Here is a 25,809-nt window from a genome sequence, read left to right on the forward strand (position 1 = left end):
AAGGATCTATTTTATGTATTTCTCCCCACCTCCTTGTTGTTTGCATTTGCTGTGTCTGTTTGTTGTGCACTGGTCTTTTTAGGAGGCTCCAGAAACTGAACACAGGACCTACCACGTGGGAGGGAAGTGCCTAATCGCTTGTCTCCACTTCCTGCTTTGTTGTGCCTCTCATCATGTTTTCCTCTTTGTGTCTCTTGTTGCATCATCTTGTTCTATCAGCTCGCTCTCTTGCTTGTCTTCTTTCAGAGGGATTGGGGACCAAACCTGGGACCTCCTATGTGGTAGGCGGGAGCTCAGTTGCTTAAGCCACATCTGCTTCCCATGTGTTTCACCTATCATGTCTTTCATTCCCATGAGCACTGTTATTTTTCTATTCAGGTTTCAAATTCTTCTTTGCGCTCACCCAGTGTCTTTTTTTTTTAAGATTTATTTTATTTATTTATTACCCTCCCCCTGCTCCACACACACACTTGTTGTTTGTGCTTACTGTTTGCTCTTCTTTTTAGGAGGCACTGGGAACCAAACCTCTCTCTCTTTGGTCCCAGTGTCCTTCAACTCATTAATTTGATTTGGTAATTTGTATGAATCTTTGTTGATTAGTTGCCTCAAATTCTGTGTCTTATCTGGGACTTTGATATATTTCTTTCCTTGGGCCATTTCTTCATTTCCTTAGTATGGCTTGTAATTTTTGCTGATGTCTAGGCATCTGAGTATGACAGTGAGTTTACTCTGATGCTCATTTTCTTTTTCTTGTGCAGGGATTTAGTGGTGGGAGGCTGCATATTACTGCCGCTTTTGAATTTGGTTCTATTCTAGGTCTGTCCCTAGACTGTCCCTGTCTAGTTGCTCAAATCCAGGCCATGGAGTTGCAGACCCACTTCCAGGGGCCTTTGGGAGGAGGCTGTAAAGGCTGGAAAAAGCTTCTCTTACTCATTTACTTTGAATTTCCTCACATGCACTTCCTTGGCTGGCCAGAAAATGGCGATCTTAGGCAGCCTTCTCATTTCAAACCCTGGTTGGAGTGTGTTCACTGCAACACATGTGACAGAGGATCCTGCCTCAAGGCTCTACTGAGGCTAGCAGATCAAACTTTCTCATAGGCTGTTCTCCAGCCTTTGTATGGCAGCCTCCTCCTTTTCCAGTTTAGGAAATAATTCCACTTCCCTCTGCATCCTCAACCAGTTCTGGTCAGTAGGAGATGGTTTGTGAGAGCTGGATCTTTTTCATCCCCTGCACGTCCCCAGGGCAAACAATGGCATGGGCTCTCCTGGCCTGGAAGGACTTACGGGACATGGCACACTGAATCAGCCTTAGTCTCTGTCCCTCTCACTTCCCTTTCCTGGGGAGGTAGACCCCTGTATCCCCCTTTATCCTTAGCTGCCAGCCAGGGGCCAGAGAATTCAAAGCTGTCTGCTCCGAGGATGGGGGATAGGCTGCAGCTTTAACTCAGAGTTGTTTCATTCAGAGTCTTCCTTTGTCCTTCTCTCTTCTAGGTAGTGTCTGGCTTTTGCATGGTGTCCTTAAACCCTAGAACATTTTCTTCCCAGACCATTTCTTCCTATTCTCTAGCTCTTTTTCTGGGAGAGGAGTGGGTCCTCTGTCTCTAATCTACCATCTGTTCATTTTTTTAAATTTATAAGTAGACCATGACTATGTCATTTAATCTTTGTTCATCTGTGTATCTTTCTGAGGAACAACTGAGATAGCAGTTGGAAGTAGATAAGATAAAAGTATCTGAAAAAGAACTTTTTAGGAGTAACATTTCCATATCTTGGTGAGCTGCCTTTTTCTCTTATTTTGTGAATTTGAAGTAAAGTTGTTAATTTAAAAAAGGCGCAAATGGTTATGGTTACTGAGTCATTACATAGATGCTTTTTAGAAACTTTGTTACATTGTAGAATAGCCAAAAGTTGATACCTGAAATTACTGAAACTCCTTGAACTAGTTCCTTATTTATACTTACTATTGTGATACTTATTCTAACCTAGTCCTAGCCCTTGCTTATACTTATATTGTATAGATAACCACCCCTTGTTTAAAACCCTAAATTCTTTGGACGAGGAGACAGAGTTTTAGGCCATAGACCATCTGGTCTCCTGCTTTGCACTTAGCGGTAAACTCGTCCTATCGTTGGCTCTCTGGTTTCCTGGTTTCTCAGGAATTGGCCACTTAAGTACATTGGACAGAGAATCCCCTGCTTTTTGCTCGGTAACAGAGTGAGACTGAAATTTTGGGTAACGTGGCCAGAAAAGGGCTCACCGAGAAGATGACTTTTGAGTAAAGACCTGAAGAAGTGAGGGAATGAGTAACAGGTGTATACCAGGGAATAGAGTCCCAGTGAGAGGCAGTAGCCCCTGAGAGACGTGTGTATGGCATGCTCGAGGAGCAAAATGGAAGACCATTGTGACTTCTCTTCTTGTTAACTGTGCTCATACCCCTGTAGCTTTTTTATGTGAATACATTCATTTAGTTTATTTCTCTTTCATCACTAAGATTTGTTGAATAAATAAACGTAACGGATAGTAAGAAGGTCTTTTTATCCAGAAGATTAAAATAACCTTGGTTTTGTATCTAAAAGATTATTCCCTTTGTCTGAAAAATGCAATTGTAGTATTATTCTCTGACAATAAAAAAAAGTCAGGGAAGTGGACTTGGCCCAGTGGTTAGGGCGTCTGTCTACCACATGGGAGGGCCGCAGTTCAAATCCCAGGCCTCCTTGACCCATGTGGAGTTGGCCCATGCGCAAGGAGTGCCGTGACACGCAGGGGTGTCCCCCGCATAGGGGAGCCCCACGTGCAAGGAGTGCGCCCGTAAGGAGAGCCGCCTAGCGCGAAAGTAAGTGCAGCCTGTCCAATAATGGCATTGCACACATGGAGAGCTGACACAACAAGATGACGCAACAAAAAGAAACAAAGATCCCCGTGCCACTGACAACAACAGAAAGCAGACAAAGAAGACGCAGCAGATGGACACAGAGAACAGACAACTGGAGTGGGGGGTGGGGAGAAGGGGAGAGAAGTAAAATAAATCTTAAAAAAAAACAAGTCACACTTATATTCTGATTTTAAAATGTTATTTTCATTTGCGATTTTCTTCCCAATATGTGTAGGTTTTACCAAACCAGTTGAAGATTACTCATGAAAATAGGAACAATGTAACCAAGTACGTTTTGTAATTTTTACCTTCATTTTTTTCATTTAGGAAGAAAGGTTTTCATGGGACTGCAGGAATGGCATTTGTGGGAACGGTTTGTTCAAGGAGCCATGCAGGCGGGATTAATGTGGTATGTTTTTGTTCTTCTTTTTCGACTTTGGACATCTGCATTAGGACAGTATCAACATTATTTACTCTTCACTTCTTTCCCCTACCCCCCCAACCTGTTCTCAACTCTCTATGTCCATTCGCTGTGTGTTCTTCTATGTCTGCTTCTCTTCTTTTTAGGCGGCATGGAGAACTGATCTGGGACCTTCCAGAGTGGGAGAGGTGCTCATTCTCTTGCACCACCTCAGCTCCCTGGTCTGCTGCATCTCTTATTTTCTCTCCTCTGTGTCTCTTCTAGTTGCATCATCTTGCTGCCCCAGCTCTCCACAAAGGCCAGCACTCCTGTGCTAGCTGGCACCCCACTTGGGCCAGCTTGCTATGCGACCAGCACTCCATGTGGGCCAGCTCTCTGCTCGGGCCAGGTTGCCTTCACCAGGAGGTCCCGGGAATCAAACCCTGGATCTCCCATATGGTAGACGGGAGCCCAGTCGCTTGAACCACATCCGCTTCCCTTTCCACAGTCCTTAATGTTATTTTGGGCACCATGAGGGACACAGTAGAAGTGGCAGATGTTTCTTTTTTCCTTCAGAGTTGGATCAAGTTTTTTCACATTTTTTGTTTATTGTCTCCTTACTTTTTGTGGACAAGGGAGCAGAGGCTTTTGAGAACAAAAAATTAGAACCACTAATTTGTTTTTCTTTTTAGGATTTATTTATTTTTTATTTATTTCTCTCCCCTTATGCCCCAACCCCCCCCCCCCCTTGTCTGCTCTCTGTGTCCACTCACTGTGTGTTCTTCTGTGACTGCTGCTATCCTTATCAGCGGCACTGGGAATCTATGTTTCTTTTTGTTATGTCATCTTGTTATGTCAGCTCTCCGTGCGTGCAGCGCTATTCTTGGGCAGGCTGCACCTTCTTTTGCGCTGGGTGGCTCTCCTTACGGGGCACACTCCTTGTGCGTGGGGCTCCTGTATGCGTGGTACACCCCTGCATTGTAGGACACTCCTTGCACGCATCAGCACTGCACATGGGCCTGCTCCACCCGGGTCAAGGAGGTCAGCGGACCTCCCATGTGGTAGGCGGACGCCCTATCCACTGGGCCAAGTCTGCTCCCCTAATTTGTTTTTCTATAAACTACCATGAGTAATCTATTGGTGCTAAAGTAATTGACATTTTGCTGAAAGGGTCTATGCCATTATCAGCATGCTGAGTCTCACCAGACTCTTAAGAGAGTATAATGTATTAAGACTGTCTGAATGCTTTCTTTATCCTAGAGGTCATCATCATTGTACTGAAAAATTTTCTTTCGTGAAAAAATAATCTGAGAAGCAAAACATTTCCTTATGTTCAGAAACCTAATTAATTCCTTCCTGTGTTTTGACAGTTTGGACAAATCACTGTGGAGACATTTGCATCCATTGTTGCTCATGAGTTGGGTCATAACCTTGGAATGACTCATGATGATGGGAGAGATTGTTTTTGTGCAGCAAACACTTGCATCATGAATTCAGGAGCATCGTGAGTGACTCATTCTTCTTATTCTTCTTAATATGGTATCCTAGATCAGTGTTTCTTAACTTCTATGTGATATTCATGTCTATCTTAAAATAAAGCAGAAAAAATTACTCTTGTCTCTGAAAATAATTATATGACCTGCCAATGAGAAGTCTATTTTTAATTTGTTAAATAATCTCGGAGAGCTTTAAGAAAGAGACATTTATATAGGAACAGGTATGTATCTACATTCTTTTGTAAACCAACTCATAGACCAAAGGAGTAAAATAATGTGCAAAAATTTACATCTGAATTAGAAATTAGGGGAGGGTTTTTTCTGGATTTAGTGTGGATTGGATTACACTGAAGGACTACATGAAACAATTACAAACCTCTTCTTGAGAAAATGCTGTATTGTCCTTGTAAGTAGAAGAAATCCTGGCATATTTCTAGTAACAGCCCTTGTTTCGTAGAGATAAAAGTAGGAGACAGAGAGAAACTGAGTTAGGGATGTGTTATATAACCAAAGGCCACACTTCTAAGTATGTGGTGAAGCTGGGATTTATAGTGAGGAGGTCTGGCCTCAGAGCCTGTAAAGTTAGAAACTCTTCTTTTGCCAAGGTTCAAAAATGACTACAATAGAGTATCCAAGAATGAACAAAAATCACTGGGTGACTGGACTGGACTTCTTTCTGATACAGATTTGTCATAATGCAACAGGGATCCTTCCTAACTTAGAATGCAGTAGTACCAAGTAGAGGCTAGAGACAGTCACAAAACACACTTGGGGTAGAAGCTGAACCAGTGAGAAAATTAGATATGAAAGATGATTATCTCCAAAAAACACTTGGGAAACGGACTTGGCTCAGTGGTTAGGGCGTCCGTCTACCACATGGGAGGTCCATGGTTCAAACCCCGGGCCTCCTTGACCTGTGTGGAGCTGGTCCATGCGCAGTGCTGATGTGCGCAAGGAGTGCTGTGCCACACAGGGGTGTCCCCGCGTAGGGGAGCCCCACGCGCAAGGAGTGCGCCCCGTAAGGAGAGCCGCCCAGCGCGAAAGAAAGTGCAGCCTGCCCAGGAATGGCGCCGCCCACACTTCTTGTGCCGCTGACGACAACAGAAGCGGACAAAGAAACAAGAGGCAGCAAATAGACACAGAGAACAGACACCCGGGGTAGGGGGCGGAATTAAATAAATAAATAAATCTTTAAAAAAAAACACTGATGAAGATTTCATATAGGGAACATCCATGGCCCCATGTGTTCATTTCCCACCTCTCTCAAGCTCCTGGAACACTTAAAGAGTAATAAAATTTTCCATTAGTCAGCTCTTCAACCTAAGATCTGAGAGTACAGTTCTAACTATATCCTGGTATAAAGAGAAGACACCCAAGCAGAATTTAAGCTTGGTTTTTTTTTTTTTTTTTTTTAAGCAAATACTGGACTCAGAAATAGATAGGGAGTTAAAATAGTGCATGTGAACAGCTATCCTCAATAATACATACATGAGGAAAATCATGCTTTTGTAAAAGATTTCCTGTAGGAGAGAAAAGTAAATTTGGCATTTGCTTTGACTGGCAGTAAAGTTGAAGAAAACATGAGGTCAGGGAAATAAGAAATGAATCATGATCAACGAAGTAAGTTAAAAAACTAAGATGATTAACGAAGCAATCAGATTTAAGGAAGGAATGCCATGAAACAATGCCATATTAAAATTTAAAATGGCATAGGAAGCAGTGAAGAATGGATTCACACTTCATTCAAACATCAGATATTTATTAAGCACCTACTTGTACCAGAATTTTGTTTTAGGGCCTTGTGATACTTCAATGAACTAGATAGAAAAAGATTTTTTCCCTCATGGAATTTATATTTTGGTGGGGAAGGTAAACTATAAACATAATAAGTAAATCAATTATTTAGAATATTAGAAGGTGCAAAGTGCTGTGGAAAAAATAGAAGGACGAGGGGTGTTGGGGTGGTAGTGGTAGAAGGCAGTTTGCAATTTTAAATTAGTAACATTAGAGTAAGCATCTTTGAGAAGGTATCATTAGACCAAATACTTGAAGATGAGTAGGAAGTTAGCTATATGGATAACTGAAGAAGAGCAAGAACAAAGGAAGTAGGGTCATAAAAGATTTTTTTTTTTTTTTGAGGTGAAATAACAGTTGGGTGGTATGCCGATGAGGCTCTTCTAGTAAAGAGGAAAATTTGATGATGTAGGAGAGAGAGGGGAGAATTGCTACTGTAAAGTTCTTGAGTGGATGAAAAGGCAGGGGATCCAGATACAAGTGAAGGGATTTGCTTTAATGGGAGCATAGACAGTTTATAGTACTTAGGAGTATGTGGTTGAAATTGCTGGCAGGTGTAATGGATGTGGCGGTGGTAATCTATGTTTCAGATTTCTCAGTGAAGTCGGAAGCAGGTTCATTAACTGAAAGAGAGGATAGGAATTGAGCTGTTAAAGGTTTTGGGAAAGAGAAGTTATAAAATTGTTGGTCTAGTAGAATGAGAGCATAAATAAAGTAGAAAAACACAGTATATTTGCTGCGAAGTATTAAAGGGCCACTGGAGTTTCACAGTTGTGAGTTTAAAGTAAGATTAGTCAATGTGGTTGTGTTTTTGTCCAGCCACATTCAACTGCATTGGTATCTTATGGAGTTGGATTTAACTAGACTGTGGTTTGGCTGAGTGCACTGAAACAAGAGATGGGCAAGGAAGTCAAACATGTATGTAAAAGACTGATTATAGTGATGGACCATGCTCTTTAAACTAGGTAAGGCTTAGGAAAGAGATGAGGGGAGTGAAAAGGGAAAGCATCAATGAATTGGATGCCTTGGTGGGATTAAAGGGTTATTGAATACTAGAGAGAGAGTAGAATGCATAAAATTGAGATTATAGAGTGATTATAGTTACCAGTTATTGGTAATGGTGAATTGTCCATTAAAGTGGCATCTTTTGGTCTCTTTCCAACTGGGCAGGTTCAAACTTTAGCTGTTCTTAGGTTGGGACTTTAGCCAGATGAATTAACTTATCAGTAGCTGAAATTGGTGCCCACAGTCTCTTCCTCTCCTGTTTTTGAGAAACTGAACTTCCAATTCCAGCCAGGGACTAGCTCCCAAGTCACCTTGAGCTGCCAGCAGGGGATCGGCCCTGGCCTCTGCAGCATGGAGTGCTCTGCTTACAAATCTTCACTGCAGGTGGGCAGTCTCCTCCCTACATTCTTCCAAGGATGTTGTAGGATGCTCTTCTGGTCTCCTGGGACCCCCAAACAGATGATTTAGATAGGTCTGGGTGATTACTAACTGCACTGTAGGATGAGCTGACTCTAGGAGCTCTTTATTCTGCCACCATTTGCCCCCTCCTCCAGTACACTTTTTTTTTTTTTAAAGATTTATTTATTTCTCTTCCCTTCCCCCCGCCGGCCCTCCCCGCCCCGGGTTGTCTGTTCTCTGTGTCTATTTGCCGCGTTGTCGTCTTTGTCTGCTTCTGTTGTTGTCAGCGGCACAGGAATCTGCGTCTCATTTTGTCATCTTGTTGTGTCAGCTCTCCGTGTGGGCGGCACCATTCCTGGGCAGGCTGCACTTTCTTTCAGGCTGGGTGGCTCTCCTTACGGGGCGCACTCCTCGCGCGTGGCGCTCCCCTGCGTGGCACAGCACTCCTTGCGTGCATCAGCACTGTGCATGGGCCAGCTCCACACGGGTCAAGGAGGCCCGGGGTTTGAACTGCGCACCTCCCATGTGGTAGACGGATGCCCTAGCCACTGGGCCAAGTCCGTTTCCCTCCAGTACACTTTTAATGTGACTTAGATTTCTTAAAGGTCCTTGGTATATATATGAATCTATTTCTCACTAGTCTTGAAAGATAAAAAAATTAGCCAATGAAAACAACTGAAAATATTTTATAGGTATTGAATAGACAATAACTAAAAAGATAAATAGGGAGAATATATCAAAATTGCATTTGTATAGATCTCACACAGACCACTCATGGTGGATAGTTTCTAAAAGCACATATAGCCTTTAGAGTATTAGCCCTGGTTCCCAAGAATTATCATGAAAGATATTTAAAGCTCAAACTCAAAATTTGTCGTATTAGAATAGCTGAAAATCTACACTGTGCATTCTGCCTCTTGATGTTTCTAGTGCATCCCTCCTTCAATCACCCACATTACTTTCCCAAGCCCTAAATAAGTGAGAGTGGGAGGAACACAGGAATGTTATCCAGCAGAGTATAAAAAGATTGGGGTGTGCATAGAGATAGTTTCATGTATTTGAAGAACTTTTACTATGGAAGATAAAACAATACTCTGGAGGACTAGATAATTTTTAAGATCTCTCATGATGCTGATTTTATGATTTTGTCTTTCAGGGTATATGATATATTTGGAAAACATTTTCATGGAGATAAATATTTTTGGTAGTAGCTGCAATATTCTATATTTGCTAAAATAGATGTTATTTCTTATTTCTCTCTCCCTTATTAGCTTATTTGATGCCTCTTTTAAAAAAATTCTTATTTTATTTATTTCTCACCATCCCCTTGTTTGCATTGCTGTGTCTGTTTGTCGTGTGCCGCTTTTCTTTTTAGGAGACACTGGGAACCGAACCTGGGACCTCTGGTGTGGTAGGTGGGCGCCCAGTTGCTTGAGCCACATCTGCTTCCTGTTTTAAATATTTGCTTCTTGTTGGGTAAAGGCATATCTTGCACTTAAACTTTACAAAATGAGTAGTTACAATGACATAAGACATTTTTCTTAATGTTTATTTTAGAGGTTCCAGAAACTTTAGCAGTTGCAGCGAAGAGGACTTTGAGAAGTTAACTTTAAATAAAGGTGGAAACTGCCTTCTTAATATTCCCAAGCCTGATGAAGCCTATAGTGCTCCTTTCTGCGGCAATAAATTGGTGGACCCTGGGGAAGAGTGTGACTGTGGTACTCCAAAGGTTAGTGTACGTTTTTGTTTTTCTTTTGTGAAATTATCTTGGGTTTTGCAAAAGTATTGATTTTGGCTTCTCTGGTATAGGTAAAATTTGGGGGAAAAGTAGGATTCGTTATTTGCTTGTGGGGATGTGTTCTTCGGATTGGTCATTTTCTTTTCCCACAAAATAGTAATGTTGTTGTGTTTTATGAAGTCAAGGAAAGGACCATGTTTATTCTTCTGTTTTTGCTAGCTTTGATTACCTTCCACCCATTTCTCTTGTGTTTACTGGCTTATTTATTTACTTAAAAAGAACTGATTACTTTTTCTCTTGGTTATTGACATGTAAATTTTTGCCATTCTGGGACTGCTATTGCAACAATATTCAGTTGGATTCATTTTAATAATAAGTTGAAACTAGCGCATCCTCCAGAGTCCTTCAGTAACAATTCTTGCTACTTTAATGCCATTCTTCCTTTATGAGCCTTCAGTTTACCTACTGACCTCTTGTTTTATCAGACCTATAACCTACACTTATTGCCATAAGCCCATGCCCATATTTATATTATTATTTTATATCTTAGCCCTTCTCCTCTCTAAACAGCCTGCCTAAGCCTTTTCTTCTTCTATACCTTGCATTAAGTTTTGAAGAAATTTGTTCAACTCCGTGTAAGCCCTACTGTATTTTTAGTCTTTTCTGTAAGTACTGCTTCTTCCTTACCTGACCACACCTCCTGGCTTTGCCAGATGATTTCACTTTCCAGTGAATATGTATGTGTTTTCTGACAAAATTGTGATGAGCCTTTATTGCACTCTTGCTAAATGTCATGGACTTCTGTTAAATGTAGATACTTTTAAATCCTCACAGTATTGTTATTCTCATTTACAAATGAAGAAACTGGGATCTAAAGAGACTGTGTTTAATTTATAAATTAAGATTATGCTGTTAGAATGGCTATCTTAGTTTGTCAGGCTGCTATGACAAATAGCACATAACAGGTTGGCTTAAATAATGAGAACTTACTGCCTTACAGTTTCTGAGGCTAGAGGACCAAAATCAAGTCAAGCTTTCTGTTGCTCACTTGCTGCAGTCCTTGGGCTACTTTGGCTTGCCTGTCGGCCTCTTGTTACATGGCTCCTCTCTCTCCTTGTGTCTGTCCTTCCAGTTTCTGCTGACTTCTGGCTTCTGCCTCTTCTGGCATTCTCTGGCTTCTCTCCCTAAGGATTCTTGTACCGTGGATTAAGGCCCACCATAATTCTGTGGGTCCACATTGAAATAGGATCTTAGAAGTTCCCCTCACAAATGAGCCCACACTTTATTTCATAATAGATCGTCAAAAGGTCCTATTTACAAATGAGTTCACACCCACAGGAATGTGAATTAGGATTAAGAGCATGTCTTGGTCAGGGTATATCATTTAATGTACCACAGTGACCAAGACTGCCCCCCTGCTGGCATTCTTACACCTTTTTCTTTAAAACATATCTTATTTTTCTTGCTTTCTGTCCAAATTGTTCACTTTACTACCAAACTTATTGAAATAGTAGTCTTTATTTGTTTCTTAAACTTTCACATGAAAAAATTACTGTTTTAAAGAAAATAAAATGCCCCCACTCCCAAATATTACATATTCTTTTTCTTGGTATGTAAGTTTCAAGTAGTAAGTAAAAGTAGAATGCCTTTTCCACAGTCTTATTTCTCACATTAATTTTTTACTTTCTTCTGTAGAAGCAATAATTCTTACAAGTTTGGTGTGTTTCCTATTAAAATTTATTTCATACATTTATAAATAGTTGGTTTTGTTTTAGGATTTTATTTTTATAAATGAATGAAATCAGACAGTATGTTGTTTGCAAGTTTTTTTTTTTCTTATTAATGTGGTTGGAGATTTTTCCATGCCAATATCCAGAGATTCAGTTTTCTTTTTTTTCTTTCATTAGCTGAATAATATTCTTACGTAAGGATATACAGTTATTTATTTAATGATTTCTCATTATGGACATTTATGCTTTAACTAGTATTTTCCTCTTGCAAACAGTGCTGCAATGTACATCCTTTTACATACCTCTATGTATATGTGTATATATATAAGTATTTCTCTAGGAAAGTTTTCTAAAGGTAGAGTTGTTGGATAAAAGTGCACGTGCATTTTAAATTTTGTTGAAGGCTACTAAATTTACTACAAAAATCGGGCTCAATTTATAGTTATAGTAAGATTATATTATGGTTCTTAGTGCCTCACAGTTTTAGCTACACAGGATAGCATTTGTTTTCTTAATTTTTGCAATTTGATGGATGAAATAGAAGAAGATACTGTTTTAGCTTATGTATTTTCATATACTTATAGACCATATACATATTTTTTCCCTATGAATTACTGGCTTATATCCCTTGACAGTTTTCCTGTTGGATTATTGAATATTCTTTTACACTGATTTTTATATAGTGTGGGTAAATATATATATATTACATTCTATATATTATGGGTATAGACACTTTGTTTTATATTTTTTAATGTTTCCCCTCTGCAGATTTCAATTTAGCTTTTTTCTATCATGTATTTCATTATGCTGCAATTTAGACTAATTTCAATGGAAACAAATTTATGAATTTTTTCCCCTATTGGTTTCTGAAATGTGTTTTTTTTAACCGTGTTTTTACTACTCCTATTTCAAGATTCTCATCATAGCCCCCTTATAATATCTTCTGCTGTTTTTTATTTTAAAAAGTTATGTTTATCCTCTTTAATTAATATGGGAAGGGGGAATGTGGAGTGAGCCAGGGCATTAACTTTTTTATCCCCCAGGGTCAGTTGTGACAAAACCATTTAAAATGGTACTTTTTTTGTAAACTAAATTCCTCTACAGGTAGTCTATTTTGTTTCTCTATTCTTCCATTGAATCATCTGTCTCTTGTACAGTGTTTAAGTAATTTCTTTAGTAGCCTTATTGAAGTATAATTGAATATAATAAACTACATATACTTAGAGTATATAAGTTGATGAGTTTCAACATATGTATGCACATGTGAAAACATCATCACAGTCAAGATAATGAATATGTCCATCATCCCTAGAGTTCTTCGTGCCCTTTTGCAGTCCATACTACCCACCCATTTTTTTTACCCTACCCTCTTCAGGCACCAACTGATCTGTTTTCTGTCACTATACTTTAGTATATTTCCTAGAAATTTTTGTAAATGGAGTGATGTTTTATTTACTCTTTTGTAAGGGAAGCGGACTTGGCCCAGTGGTTATTTATTCTTTTGTCTGGGTTCATTCATTCAGCACAGTTATTTTGAGTTTTACCTATATTATAGCTTGTACCAATAGTTCATTTCTTTTTATTGATTGCATCCTGTTGTATGATATACTATAGTTTATTCATTTATTGATGGATATTTGGTCTATCAAATTTTGCATATTATAAATGAAGCTAGAACATTCATATATAAGTCTATATGGACATATGTTTTAATTTTTCTTGTGTAAATATGTAGGAGTGGAATGACTGAGACACATAGCAGTTGTCTATTTAACTTAAAAAAAGTTTTTTTAAGAAATGAAAGCTTTTTGTTATTAAGTGTGAAGTGGTGCCTCATTGAGGTTTTATTTCCTTAATTACTGATTTTGTTCAACATCTTTATGTGTGCTTCTTTGCCATCTGTGTATCTTTTTTGGTGAAGTGTCTATTAAACTCTTTTCTCCATTTAAATAATTGGGTTATTTGTTTTCTTATTGGGTTTTGAGTGTTCTTCATATATTCTGGATACAAGTTCTTTATCAGATATCTATTTCACAGATATTTTCTCCCAATCTGTGGTTTGACTTTTAATTATCTTAAGAGTATCTTCTGAAGAACAGAGCTTTAAATTTTGATGATTTTTAGCCTATCAATTTTGCTTTTATGGATTGTGCTTTTGGTATCATATCTAAGACATCTCTGCCTAACCCAAGGTTGCAAAGGTGTTGTTCTAGTAGTTTTATGTTTTAGGCTTCATATTTAGGTCTATGATCTATTTTGACTTAGAATTTTGAGGATGTGAGGTATATACTGTAGTTCATTTATTTACTTATTTATTTATTTTTAAACTTTATTTTGTACATTTACTAATTGAAAATGTAAACTAATTGAAGGATAAGAAAATACAGTTGAATAAAAACATACGTTTCTCAATTAAATGTACTGGATACATATAAATTTTTTAAAAAAATCAGAATATGTTTTACTATATTTGGTTCATAGTAATGCAGTCATGCAGTATTTGTCCTTTTGTGTCTGGCTTACTTCACTCAACTGATGTCCTCTAGGTTCATCCATGTTGTCATATGCTTTACGACTTAATTTCTTCTTACAGCGGCATAATATTCCATCATGTGAATACACCACAGTTTATTCATCTATTGATGGACACCTGGGTTGTTTCTACCTTTTGGGAATCATGAATAACGCCACAATGAATTTGGGTGTGCAGATGTTATTTTTTAATTTTTATTTTGAAGTAATTATTGACTCATAGGAATTTGCAAAAGTAGTAGAAAGAGTGCTATATATTTTCACCTAGTTTCCCCCAGTGGTGATATATTTTATAGGTATATCACAATATGAAAACCAGGACATTGGCATTGTTATGTTACTGTGGTGGTTTGAAACTGTATGTACCCCAGAAAATCATGTACTTAAAGCTAATCCATTCCTGCATTGGGTGTAAACCTATTGTAGGTGGGGCCTTTTGATTAGGTTACTTCCATTAAGGTGTAGCCCTGGGTGGGTCTTAATCCCTTACTGGAGTAGTTTTTGAATGGGATGAATATGGAAAGAGAGAGAAAAAGCTTCAGGAGCAAGAAGCTGAAAGCAGTGAAACCCAGAAGAGAAGGGAGAGACCCACAGACACGGCTGTGTGCCTTGCCATATGACAGAGGAGTTTGGGATCACCAGCAGTTGGTCTTCAAGAAGAAAGCATAGCCTGATGATGCCTTGATTTGGGCATTTTTCTCAGCCTGAAAACTCTAAGCTTATAAGCTATTGAATTCCCATTGTTAAAGTCAACACATTTCATGTTATCTGCTTTGAGCAGCTTAGCAGACTAAAACAGATTTTGGTACTGAGAGTGGGCTGCTGCTATTGCAAATACAGAAAGTGTTAGAAAGGCTTTGTAATTGTGTCATGAGTAGAGGCAGGAAGAATTGTGAGGTGCTTGATAGGAAAAGCCTAGTTGCTTGGAAGAGACTGTTGGTAGAAATATGGATACTAAAGGTACTTCCGACGAGGCCTTAGAAATGATGAATGTGTCATTGCATAGTGGAAGAAAGGTGATCCCTGTTTTAAAGGGGCAGAAATTGTTGGATGGAAGGCAGAATTTTGAAAGCGTGACAAGCTTGGATATTTAGCTGAGGAAATTTCCAAACTTACTACAGAAAGCGCAGCCTGGTTTCTCCTTGCAGCTTATAGTAAAATGTGAGAGGAAAGGGATAAGCTGAGAACTGAACTGAGCACAAAGAAACCAGAAATTGATGGTTTAGAAAATTCTGAGCTTCTGGAACGTGAGTCCTCAGGAATCATGCTCCATATGTCGGTTTAGCTGAACATGGAACCAGTCAGCGATCTCCGTGGAAGTCCAGATTGGAAATATAGTTATCCAGAAAGGATTTGTGGGAAGTTCTTTTGTCTGATGGTTTGGACCCCTGTGTGCTACATGTGAAACTTAAAAGTTTTTTGCAAGATCTCTATGAGCGGAACCACTGCCAGCCTGGACAAAAGGGATAGAAAAAGGGGCAGATTGAAGGAAGAATGACTTCAAAGGCAGAACCATGGAAGCTGAGGTCTGGACCAAAGACATCTCCGACCAAGAGACTGGGGTTTGTTCTAATGTGTGGAAAGGGTAGCTCTGCCCTGATACTTGAAGAGGGCGGGCCTTCCTTCCCTTTGTTCAGGAAGAGTGCTACTAACACAGTGCTTGATGAGGGTAGATCCTTGAGTCCTTCTGACACTCCTGATGCTTGAAGATGTTGGAGCCTTCACACCTGTGTTCTGGGAGAGATGGCTGCTGCACAATCACTTGCAAAAGGTGAGGCTGCTGCTCCATCAGGTCCAGAGGACAAAATATTAATCCGTAGATGACTCTCAGACTTTGAAATCTAATGGAGCATGCCCTGCAGTATATCTAATTGTTTGGGACCTATGACTTCTGTTTTCCTTCCAGTTGCTCCCTGTGCAAATGGGAGTGTTTATCCTATGCCTGTTCCTCCATTGTATGTGAGAAGCAGGTAACTTGTTCTCTAGGTTTCACAGGTCCATAGACTGAGGGGAATTGTGCTCCAGGACAGACCACACCCATAACCAATTTTGATGAGACTTTTTACTTAGCATTGTTACTGAAATGATTTAAGAATTTTGGGATATTGTGATGGAATGAAGTGTTTTGCATATTGAAAGAACATGTCTTTTTGGTGTCCAGAGGGTTTGGTGTATTTTATAACTGTATGTACCCCAGAAAATCATGTTCTCAAAGCTAATCCATTCCTGTGGGTGTAAATCAAAAGTTGGGCCTTTTGATTAGGATACTTCAGTTAAGGCATGGCCCAGGGTGGATCTTAATCCTCTTACTGAGTCCTTTATAAACAAGATGAAGAAAAAGAGAAGTGGGGGGTGGGGGACAGAGAGCCATAGAAGCAAGAAGCTGAAAGCAGCGAAACCCAGAAGAGAAGGGAGGGACCAGGAGATGCTGCCATGTGCATTTCATATAAATGGAATCAAAGAATATGTGGTCTTTTGTGCGTGGCTTCTTTTGCTTAGCATATTGTTTTCATGGTTCATCTGTGTTTGTATGCTGTACTGCTGTATCTATTTCTGTTTTTTTAAAAATGGACCTCTGTAAAATTTGTTTCTTTACAGAGACCTTTGTCTTTTCAAAAATTAATCATGCTAAGATATTTTTTTCCCAAGGTATTTTATAGTTTTTGTTCTTTTTGTCATTAGAATGGATGGATACCCACATGCCCAGATTCGTATATACATCACATGCATCATACAAACATGTATGTATGTGTCTATTTTAATGTATGCATATATGTCAATAAAAATGTATACACATGCATATATACACACATCCACACATGTGTGTGCCTATATGTGTGTATTTATTTTTAAATTTTAAAAATTGACATAGTTTATGTCTGGTGAAGTGCACAGCTCTTAAGTGTACATTGGCTGAGTTTCATTTTCACTCTTGTGAAATCCCCACCCTGTTAAGATGTAGAGCATTTCTGTCACCTCAGAAGGCTACCTGATACGCCTTTTGAGTCATTCCCCACAATCCTGTCTGCTAAGATGCAACTATGGTCCTGATTTCTGTCACCATGGACTAATTTTGTTTTTTCTAGAATTTCATGTAAATAGAATATATTTTGAATGTATTCCTTTGTGATTGGCTTTTCACTCAGGAGAATGCGCTTTTTTTTGAGGTACCGGGGCTGGGGATTGAACCCAGGACCTCATATGTGGAAAGCCAGCAAGCACTCAACCATTGAGCCACATCAGCTCTCCCGTTGGTGTTTTTGTTTTTTTGCTTGTTGTTTGTTGTTTTGCTTTCTTAGGAGGTACTGGGAACTGAACCTGGGACCTCCCATGTGGAAAGCAGGTACTTAACTGCTTGAGCTAGATCTGCTTCCCAGAATAACGGTTTTATGATTTATCTATGTTGTTGCATGTATTCATAGTTTGTTCCTTTTTATTGCTGAGTGGTATTCCATTATATGAATAAATTCGTTTGTTTATTCTCCTGTTAATAATGTTTCCAGTTTTTGGCGTTATGAGGAAAGCTGCCAGGAACATTCTTGTTTACATGTTTTTGGGGACACATGTTTTCATTTTTCTTGGGTATTGCAAAGAAAACCACAACTACAAAGTGAGAGCATACAGTCTTCACAAGAATGCCCTCCCTCAGATACCAGCAGCAAGGTTTTAGGGGTCCCCAGGGCCACACTGACTTTTGAACAGCTGCCTACAAATTCAGAGGCTCCCATGACCATCCTCAGGTTTGATAATTCACTGAAATGACTCAGAACTCAGGAAATTGCTGTACTTACATTTGCAGTTTTATTTTAGCCAAAGGATACAAATTAGAGCCAGCCAAAGAAAGGTGCTACATTGGGTAAAGTCTGGGACTAAGCCAAACACGAAGCTTCCGTTGTCCTCAGGGATGAGTTATGCCCCTAGAATTGAAGTGTAACAACACTCAAAGAATTTTTCTAACCAGAGAAGCTCACCTGTGTTTTGACGTCCAGGGATTTTATTGAGGCTTCATTATGTAGGCATGACTGATTGAATCATTTGCCATGAACTTGAACCCAATCTCTAGCATCATTCTTCTTCCCAGAGATCAGGCTTCTTAATCCTTTTATCACATGATTAGTCTTTCTGGCATGGCCAGCTCCCTGTCCTGAGTCATCTTGTTTGTGTAAACTAATGAGGGGCCTACTGCCAGAGTCTTTTTTTTTTTATTTTAAGAATTGTTTAATCCAAAATCCTTCCAATGGAACTCAAAACATCTCTTGAACGTTCTGCATAGAGGAATGCCAATCTCCCTGTACTACAGATTGTAGATGATGAGGTTTATTAACGGGGACACCATGAAGTAGAACATAGCTGTGAGGAGATTTTTAAGAGATGCATTATTTTCTTTCTTTCTTTTTTTTTTTAATATCTATATATCTTCATTTTTTTCTTTTTTTTTACTTTTTAAAAAAATTATAGCCAATAGATCACAAGGAATGCTATATTAAAAAACATAAAAAAACAAGAAACCTAAGAGGTTCCCATATAACCCACTCCCCACCCCCTACCACATCATTTTTGTAAATCGTATTTTTTTAAAGATACATACATCACAAAAAAAATGTTACACTAAAAAATATAAGAGGTTCCTGTATACCCCCCTCCCTCCCCACTCCTCCCACACCAACAACCTCCCTCATCATTGTGGCACACTCATCGCACTCGGTGAACACATTTTGGGACACTGTTGCACTACACAGATGATAGTTTACCCTGTAGTTCGCACTCTTCCCCCAGTCCATTCAGTGGTTTATGGCAGGATATATAAGGTCCAGCATCTGACCCTGCAATATCATTAAGGACAACTCAAAATCCCACACATGCCCCCACATCACATCTCTTCTACCCTCTCCCTGCCCTCAGCAACTATTGTGGCCACTTTCTCCACCTCAATGCTAAAATTTCTTCTATTACTTGTTAAAATAGTTTTATAGTAGAATATCAGTAAGTCCACTCTAGTCCATATTTTATTCTTCCATTCTGTGGACCCTGGGATGGCAGTGTCCCCTCCACCTCTAGATCAAGAGGGGGCTTAGATTCCATATGGATGATGGGTGCAATTCCTCTGCTTACAGTTGTAGGCACTCTTGATTCCCTGGTGTGGTGGTTGACCATCTTCACCTCCCTGTTAGCTGACCTGGGTAAGACCAATGAACCAGAGAGTAGGAGTCACCACTCTGCTGAGGCTCAGCGCCCAGCTGGCACATGGGCAGCCTAGAGATTCAAGTCTCCTGAGTATGGACCATCCCTAGTGCCAACCACAGGTTCAGTAAAAGTGACAGAAGAGGCATGTGTAGAAAAGTCACATCTGAGTCCAGCTCTGTCACACTCAGGAGCACAAATTCCAAAGTAGGGCCCTCTGACCAGAGTCTTGTTAACAGAAACTATCAGGTATAGTCTGAGGGGCCCACCTTGAGTAACAAAGGCTCTCCAATCACTAGGGAAGTTCCAAAGGTTACTTCTTAGGAACCAGGGACAAAGGCCTGCCAAACTCTTTAGCACTGGTACATAGTAGGAATGGAGTTACTGGATTAGGATAGATGGATGTTTCATTTTAAGAAACTGCCAAAGAATTTTACGGAGTGATTATAGCATCTTACATTCTCATTATCAGTGTGTGGGAATTCCTCTTGCTTCTCATCCTTGCCAATATTTGATGTTAGTCTTTTTAATTTTAACCATTCTAGTAGCTGTGTAGGGTATCTTACTATGGTTTTGATTTGCAGTTTCCTGATAACTATTGAAGTTATGCTTTTTCTCGTATGCTTATTGACCACTTATATAGCTTATTATGTGAAATGTCTGTTCAAGTCCTTTGCCTGCTTTCCACTGGGTTGTCTTATTACTGCTGGATTGTAGTTCTTTATGTGTTCTAGATCAGCAATGTCCAATAGAAATATAATGCAAGCACAAATGTCAGTCACTTAGGAAATTTAAAATTTTCCTGTAGCTCCATTAAAAAAAGAGATGAAGTGCTAAAATATTTTACTTAACCCAGTATATACAAAATATTTCAATATGTAATCAATATAAAAATTATTAATTACATTTCTTAATTTTGTCTTCAAAAATCAATGAGTATTTTACCCTTATAGCACATCTCAATTTGAAATAGCCATATTTTATGGGTACCCCCCATCCCTTCCAATCCGTGAATGCTTTTCTATTTGTGCTCAGCACCTGACTTCCCTGTTGGGTGGCTCCTTACCGTGTGTGGGCAATCTTTTTACCCTGTTTGACTTCTTTTTTTTTTTTTTTTTTTAAAGATTTATTTATTTATTTAATTTCCCCCCCTCCCCTGGTTGTCTGTTCTTGGTGTCTATTTGCTGCGTCTTGTTTTCTTTGTCTGCTTTTGTTTCTTTGTCCGCTTCTGTTGTCATCAGCGGCACAGGAAGTGTGGGCGGCGCCATTCCTGGGCAGGCTGCACTTTGTTTCACGCTGGGCGGCTTTCCTCACGGGCGCACTCCTTGCGCGTGGGGCTTCCCCACGCCGGGGACACCCTTGCGTGGCACGGCACTCCTTGCGCGCATCAGCACTGCGCATGGCCAGCTCCACACGGGTCAAGGAGGCCCGGGGTTTGAACCGCGGACCTCCCATATGGTAGACAGACGCCCTATCCACTGGGCCAAAGTCCGTTTCCCATGTTTGACTTCTTTTACTCACTTTGGACCACTCACAGAGATACTTGGTCTTCTCTGCTCTACCTAATATCTTAGGTCTAAATTGTTTGGGAAGAGTAGGATAAAATGGAACGGGAGAGAAAGGGAAAGAGAAAGAAGCTTTCATTCATTTTTTAAGTTAAATACTTTTGCCTAGGTATAGAGTTCTAGGTTGAGAGTTTTCCTTTCAGAACTGTACATAAATAATTTTATTATCTTCTGGCCCTTGCTTCTGGTGAGAAATGAGCTGTCATTCATAATTTTTTTAAAGACTTATTTTTTTATTTTCTCTCCTCTCCCCCTGTCCCCCTGCCCCAGTTGTCTGCTCTCTCTGTCCATTCGTTGTGTGTTCCCCTGTGTCGCTTCTATTCTTGTCAGCGGCACCGGGAATCTCTGTCTCTTTTTGTTGCATCATCTTGCTGCATCAGTTCTCCATGTGTGCGGTGCCACTCCTGGGCAGGCTGAACTTACTTTCGCGCTGGGCAGCCCTCCCTGCTGGCTGCACTCCTTGCGCGTGGGGCTACCCTACGCGGGGGACACCCCTGTGTGGCAGGGCACTCCTTGTGCGCATCAGCATTGTGCATGGGTCAGCTCCACACGGGTCAAGGAGGCCCTGGGTTTGAACTGTGGACCTCCCATTTGGTAGGTGGATGCTCTATCTGTTGTTTCCTCATAATTTTCTTTTCCCCTGTGTTCTCTCTATGTCATATATTATTTTTCCTCTGGCTCTCATTATATTTTCTTTATCTTTAGTTCTCAGCACTTTGATTATAATGTGACTAGGTGAATTTTCTTTGTAATGATTTTGATTTGGTTTTGCTTGGTTTTTCATAACTGTAAGTCAGTGCTTTTCTTTAAATTTGGAAAAATTTCAACCGTTATTTCTTTATTTTTTTCTCTCCTGGTCTCACTTTCCTCCTGGGATTTCAATTAAATTTGTTAGACTATTTGATATTGCTCACATGTCCTGAAATACTTGCTGTTCATTTTTGTTTAATCTTTTCTCTTTCTGTCATTTAGATTGGGTTATTTCTGTTCATCTGCTTCCTGTTTATTGACTCATTTTTCTGCCATCTCAGTCAGCTTTTAATTCCAACCTTTCAGTTTTTTAATTCAGTTATTTGGATTTTTTTTTAGTTCTATAACTTCTATTTGGTTCTTTATTATGATTTACATTTTATTCTCAGATTCTAATCTGTTCATTCATTAAGACCATTTTTCTTTAATTTGTTGATATTTACCTTTAATTTCTGAAAATATTTATGATAACTACTTTAAAATCTTTATCTGCTAAATCCTTCATCTGGACCATTTAAGAGTTGATTTCTTTCTACTAGCTTTTTCTGTCCCTTAATTATTTCTGATATGTCTTACTACCTTTGGTTATGTATTGAACTTTGTCAATGTAATATTCTGCGGTCACCCCTCGGGCTGAAGTGTGGTTTGCTGGCCTGGCGGGGGAGCAGCCGCGGCAGGCCAAGCCGCTGCCCCCATAATAGGGTGGCTGGTCGGACTCACCGCCACCCCTGAAGGGAGCTCGGCATGGGCGCAGAGTGCCCTCGGGTCTCCCCTTCTCGGCAGCCATGCTTCCGCGGCCGCCCCTCCTCCCGGATAGCGCCACACGATGCCTTGTAGGGCGGCACCCTTCTTCTTCTTTCTCCCTGCGCAGGCGCAGGGCGGAAAAATCCAATCTGCCCTTTTCCCTTCCCCCGACAGCAGCAACAGCCAGGCGTGGGCGGAAAAATCCAGTCTGCCCTTTTCCCTTCCCCCGACAGCAGCAACAGCCAGGCGTGGGCGGGAAACTCAAGTCTGCCCTCCACCCCAGCAACAGCAGCCACCAATCCCTAAACCCTGCCCCTTCCCCCAGCAACAGCGACAGCCAATCCCTAACCACCACCCCTCCCCCGTCCAGTACCGCCCACTGACCTTTTGCCGGCAACCAATCAGAACAGGGCGTGGCTTCGACCAATCAGCCTTCCCCAGCCCCTATAAAACTGTTGCCTCTCCCTCAGTAAAGTGGACTTGCGTGTTTACCTTGTCTCCGCGGTAGTTCTTCTGCCGTGCGCCCTCCAGTCCTGAGAGCCCCCGACAAGGGCCTGGCCTCCCTTGTCCCCAGTTCGTCACCTGCTTCTCCGGGCGACCCCTTCATCGCCTGCTTCTCCGGGCGACCCCTTCGTCGCCGGCTTCGCCGGGCGACCCCGTCAGCCAAACCGCGCAACCCCTTGTGAGACCGATCCCTCGTCTGCTGCCGGACCGACCCCTCGTCCCAAGCGGGACCGACCCCTCGTCCCAAGCGGGACCGACCCCTCGTCCAGAGCTGGACCGACCCCTCGTCCGCAGCCAGACCCCACCTCTACCGACCGAGCGAGCCGCCGCAATATTCTATACTCTGTTTTCTTCCTCTGGAGAATATTCATGTTTTTTTAAACAAATCAATTTTATTGGTATATATTAATAAACATACAGTTCATCCAAAGTGTACAGTCAGTGGTATTTGCTATAATCACATAGTTTTGCATTTATCACTTCACTTGTTATTAGAGCATTTTCATTGTTGAAGAACACTGGTTTTTGTTCCATTAAGCTGTTCCAATTATGGGCTAAATCAATTTCATCTCATAGTTTGGCTTTACACTTTCTTAGGGTTGATTTGTGGTATGCCCAAAGTGTTTCCCAAGTCTTTCTAATTTGGTGGGTAGTTGTGATGGTTAGGCTATTGTGTCAACTTGGCCAGGTAATTGTGCCCAGTTGTTCGGTTAAGCAGGCACTGAGCTAACTGTAATACAAGGGCATTTATGAACTTTAGTCACCATTGACTTTACTGCAGTGGTAAATCATAGATAGCTGATTATAGTTACATCAATCAGGGAGATTGCCATCAGCAAGTGATGCTTAACCCAATCAGTTGAATGCCTTAAAAGGGAAATTGATTCCAGCATTGAGAGAGAATTTCCCAGCTTGTCCTTGAACAGCCAATGTCTCCTAGAACTCATCAAGAACCTTCTTTGGACTTTCATTGTCTTCCTGCGGAACCTGGACTTGTGCATCCCCACGGCTGTGTGAGAGACTCTTATATAATCACATGCTATTGACAGATATGCCTTGTTGATTCTGTTTCCCTAGAGAACCCTGACTAATACAGAAGTCAATTTCCAAACTTTAATTTCCCCTTTTCAGTACTTTGCTTTAAGCCTTGTTATACTGGGTGTGGAGTATAGTCCTTTTTCTAAGGTATAACCTTTCTGGTGCAGGATGCTTAGAGTATTAATGAGATGTTAATGAAGTGTCTTCACTTTGGCTGGCCAGTACTCCAGTATCCTCCAGCATGTCTAGGTTTCCAGTATCACTGTGCTGCTCTTAGCTCTGTAGTTGCCGCTCTGTTCAACCTTGGGTGGTCTCATTCTGGTCATGTGCAACCTAGCCCTCAGCCAAAGACTCACAGGCAACAGCCACATGGTCCTGTGACTCCTACTCTTTATGCAATCTTGGTGCCCTGCCCTATAGTTTCTACCAGTTTCACCTGCCCCAAACTCTGATACTGGCTTTCTTACTCACAGGCACTGCTGTTTTCTTCTTGGACTTCAGCTCACTGTACCACAGTCAGGAAATTGTGCTAAGCCAGAAAGCCTGGGGGATTATGGGGTTTACATTGCGACTTTCCTTTCTTTCAGAAATTGCAGTCTTGCACTGCCTGCTACCCAATTTCTGAAAACAGTTGCCTCTTCTATTTTGTCCAGTCTCATTCTGGACATAACATCATTTTATGATTGTTTCAAAATGGGATGAATAGTCAAGTACCAGTTATTCTACTCTAGATGGAAGTGGAAGTTTTTATGATATTATACTTTTGTAGGTTATATTTGTTTTAAAGTTTCATTTTCTAACTGTTGCTGATATATAACGTTCCAGTCATTTTTTGAATGTTGATCTTTTGTCTAGAGACCTTATTAATTTTTTTGAAAATCAAAATTTTTTATTGTCTTTTTTTTTAAGATACATAGATCACACAATACTTATTAATTTTTTTATGTATAGCTTTTCTTGGATTTTCTTTGATTTTCTTCCTGTAGAGTTATAAGATTTGCAATAATGCCAGTGAAACATATTTTCTTACTTTATAATCTTTGAGCCTTGTATTTCTTTTCATTTCTATTTTTGAGTAGGACTTCTAGCACAATGTTGAATAAAGTGGTGACAGGAATATTCTTATCCCGAAGGGAAAACTTTTAATGTTTCAGTGTCTTTCAGTATTTGTCAGGTACCATTCATCAGATTAAAGAAATTTTCTATATTGACATGGAGTTTTAGTTTCCTAGGGCTGCCATAACAAAGTTCCACAAACAGGTGGCTTAAAATAACAAAAGTTTATTCTCTCACAGTTTTGGAAGCTATAAGTCTGAAATCAAGGTATCAGCAGGCCAGGCTCTTGGCATCTTCCTCGTTTCTGTTGCTTCCGGCAATCTTTGGCTTTCCATGGCTTATAGCTGTGGAACACCAGCCTCTGCTTCCGTTCTCACTTGGCCTTCTTTCCTGGTGTGCCTAACTCTTCTCCCTTCCTTTAAGAACACCAGTCATATTGTATGAAGCACCCACCCTACTCCAGTGTGACCTCATCTTAACTAATTCCACCTGTCATGACCCTATTTTGAAATAGGTCACATTTTGAGGTACTGGAGGTTAGAACATCACCATTCCTTTTTTGGGGGGGTCACAATTCAACCCATTACAGATGATCAGAAGATATTTTTCCTTTATTCAGTTACTGTGGTGAATTACACATATTGATTTGCACATAGTAAACTAATCTTGCATTCTTGGCAGAAACACAAATATATGTCTTTTTTTGATATTGCCAGAGGTGATTTAAGTTTATGACAATGAATGAGGTGGCTTGCAGTTCTCTTTTCTTGTACTGTTTTGTCTTGTTTCTGCTAACCACTTAAAATGAAATGAGGTGTGTTTCAACCTCTTTGTTCTTCAGAAGAGTTTGTGTAAGATTGAAATTCTATTTCTTTGTATGTTAGGTAAATCTTGTTGGGTGGATCTTGAATTCTCTTTATCAGAAGATTTTGGGCTACTTGTGAATTTATTTTCTTTTCTCTTTCTTTTCGTTTTTGCTTTTCAAAATTTTCTGTTTTCAATG

At 40.2% G+C, this 25,809-nt stretch overlaps 1 protein-coding gene across 1 annotated transcript in view; it reads left to right on the forward strand.

Moving 5' to 3' along the window:
- ADAM9 (ADAM metallopeptidase domain 9) overlaps positions 1-25,809 on the forward strand; it is a 187,539-nt gene that overhangs the window by 70,524 nt on the left and 91,206 nt on the right. Inside the window, exons 10-12 of the mRNA XM_004446430.4 lie at positions 3,202-3,283; positions 4,645-4,778; positions 9,526-9,697. Coding sequence (XP_004446487.1) covers positions 3,202-3,283; positions 4,645-4,778; positions 9,526-9,697 — 388 coding nt within the window. The remainder of the gene's footprint in view (positions 1-3,201; positions 3,284-4,644; positions 4,779-9,525; positions 9,698-25,809) is intronic.

The sequence above is a fragment of the Dasypus novemcinctus genome, chromosome 29 (assembly GCF_030445035.2).
Source record: "Dasypus novemcinctus isolate mDasNov1 chromosome 29, mDasNov1.1.hap2, whole genome shotgun sequence".
NCBI classification, from domain to species: Eukaryota; Metazoa; Chordata; class Mammalia; order Cingulata; family Dasypodidae; genus Dasypus; species Dasypus novemcinctus.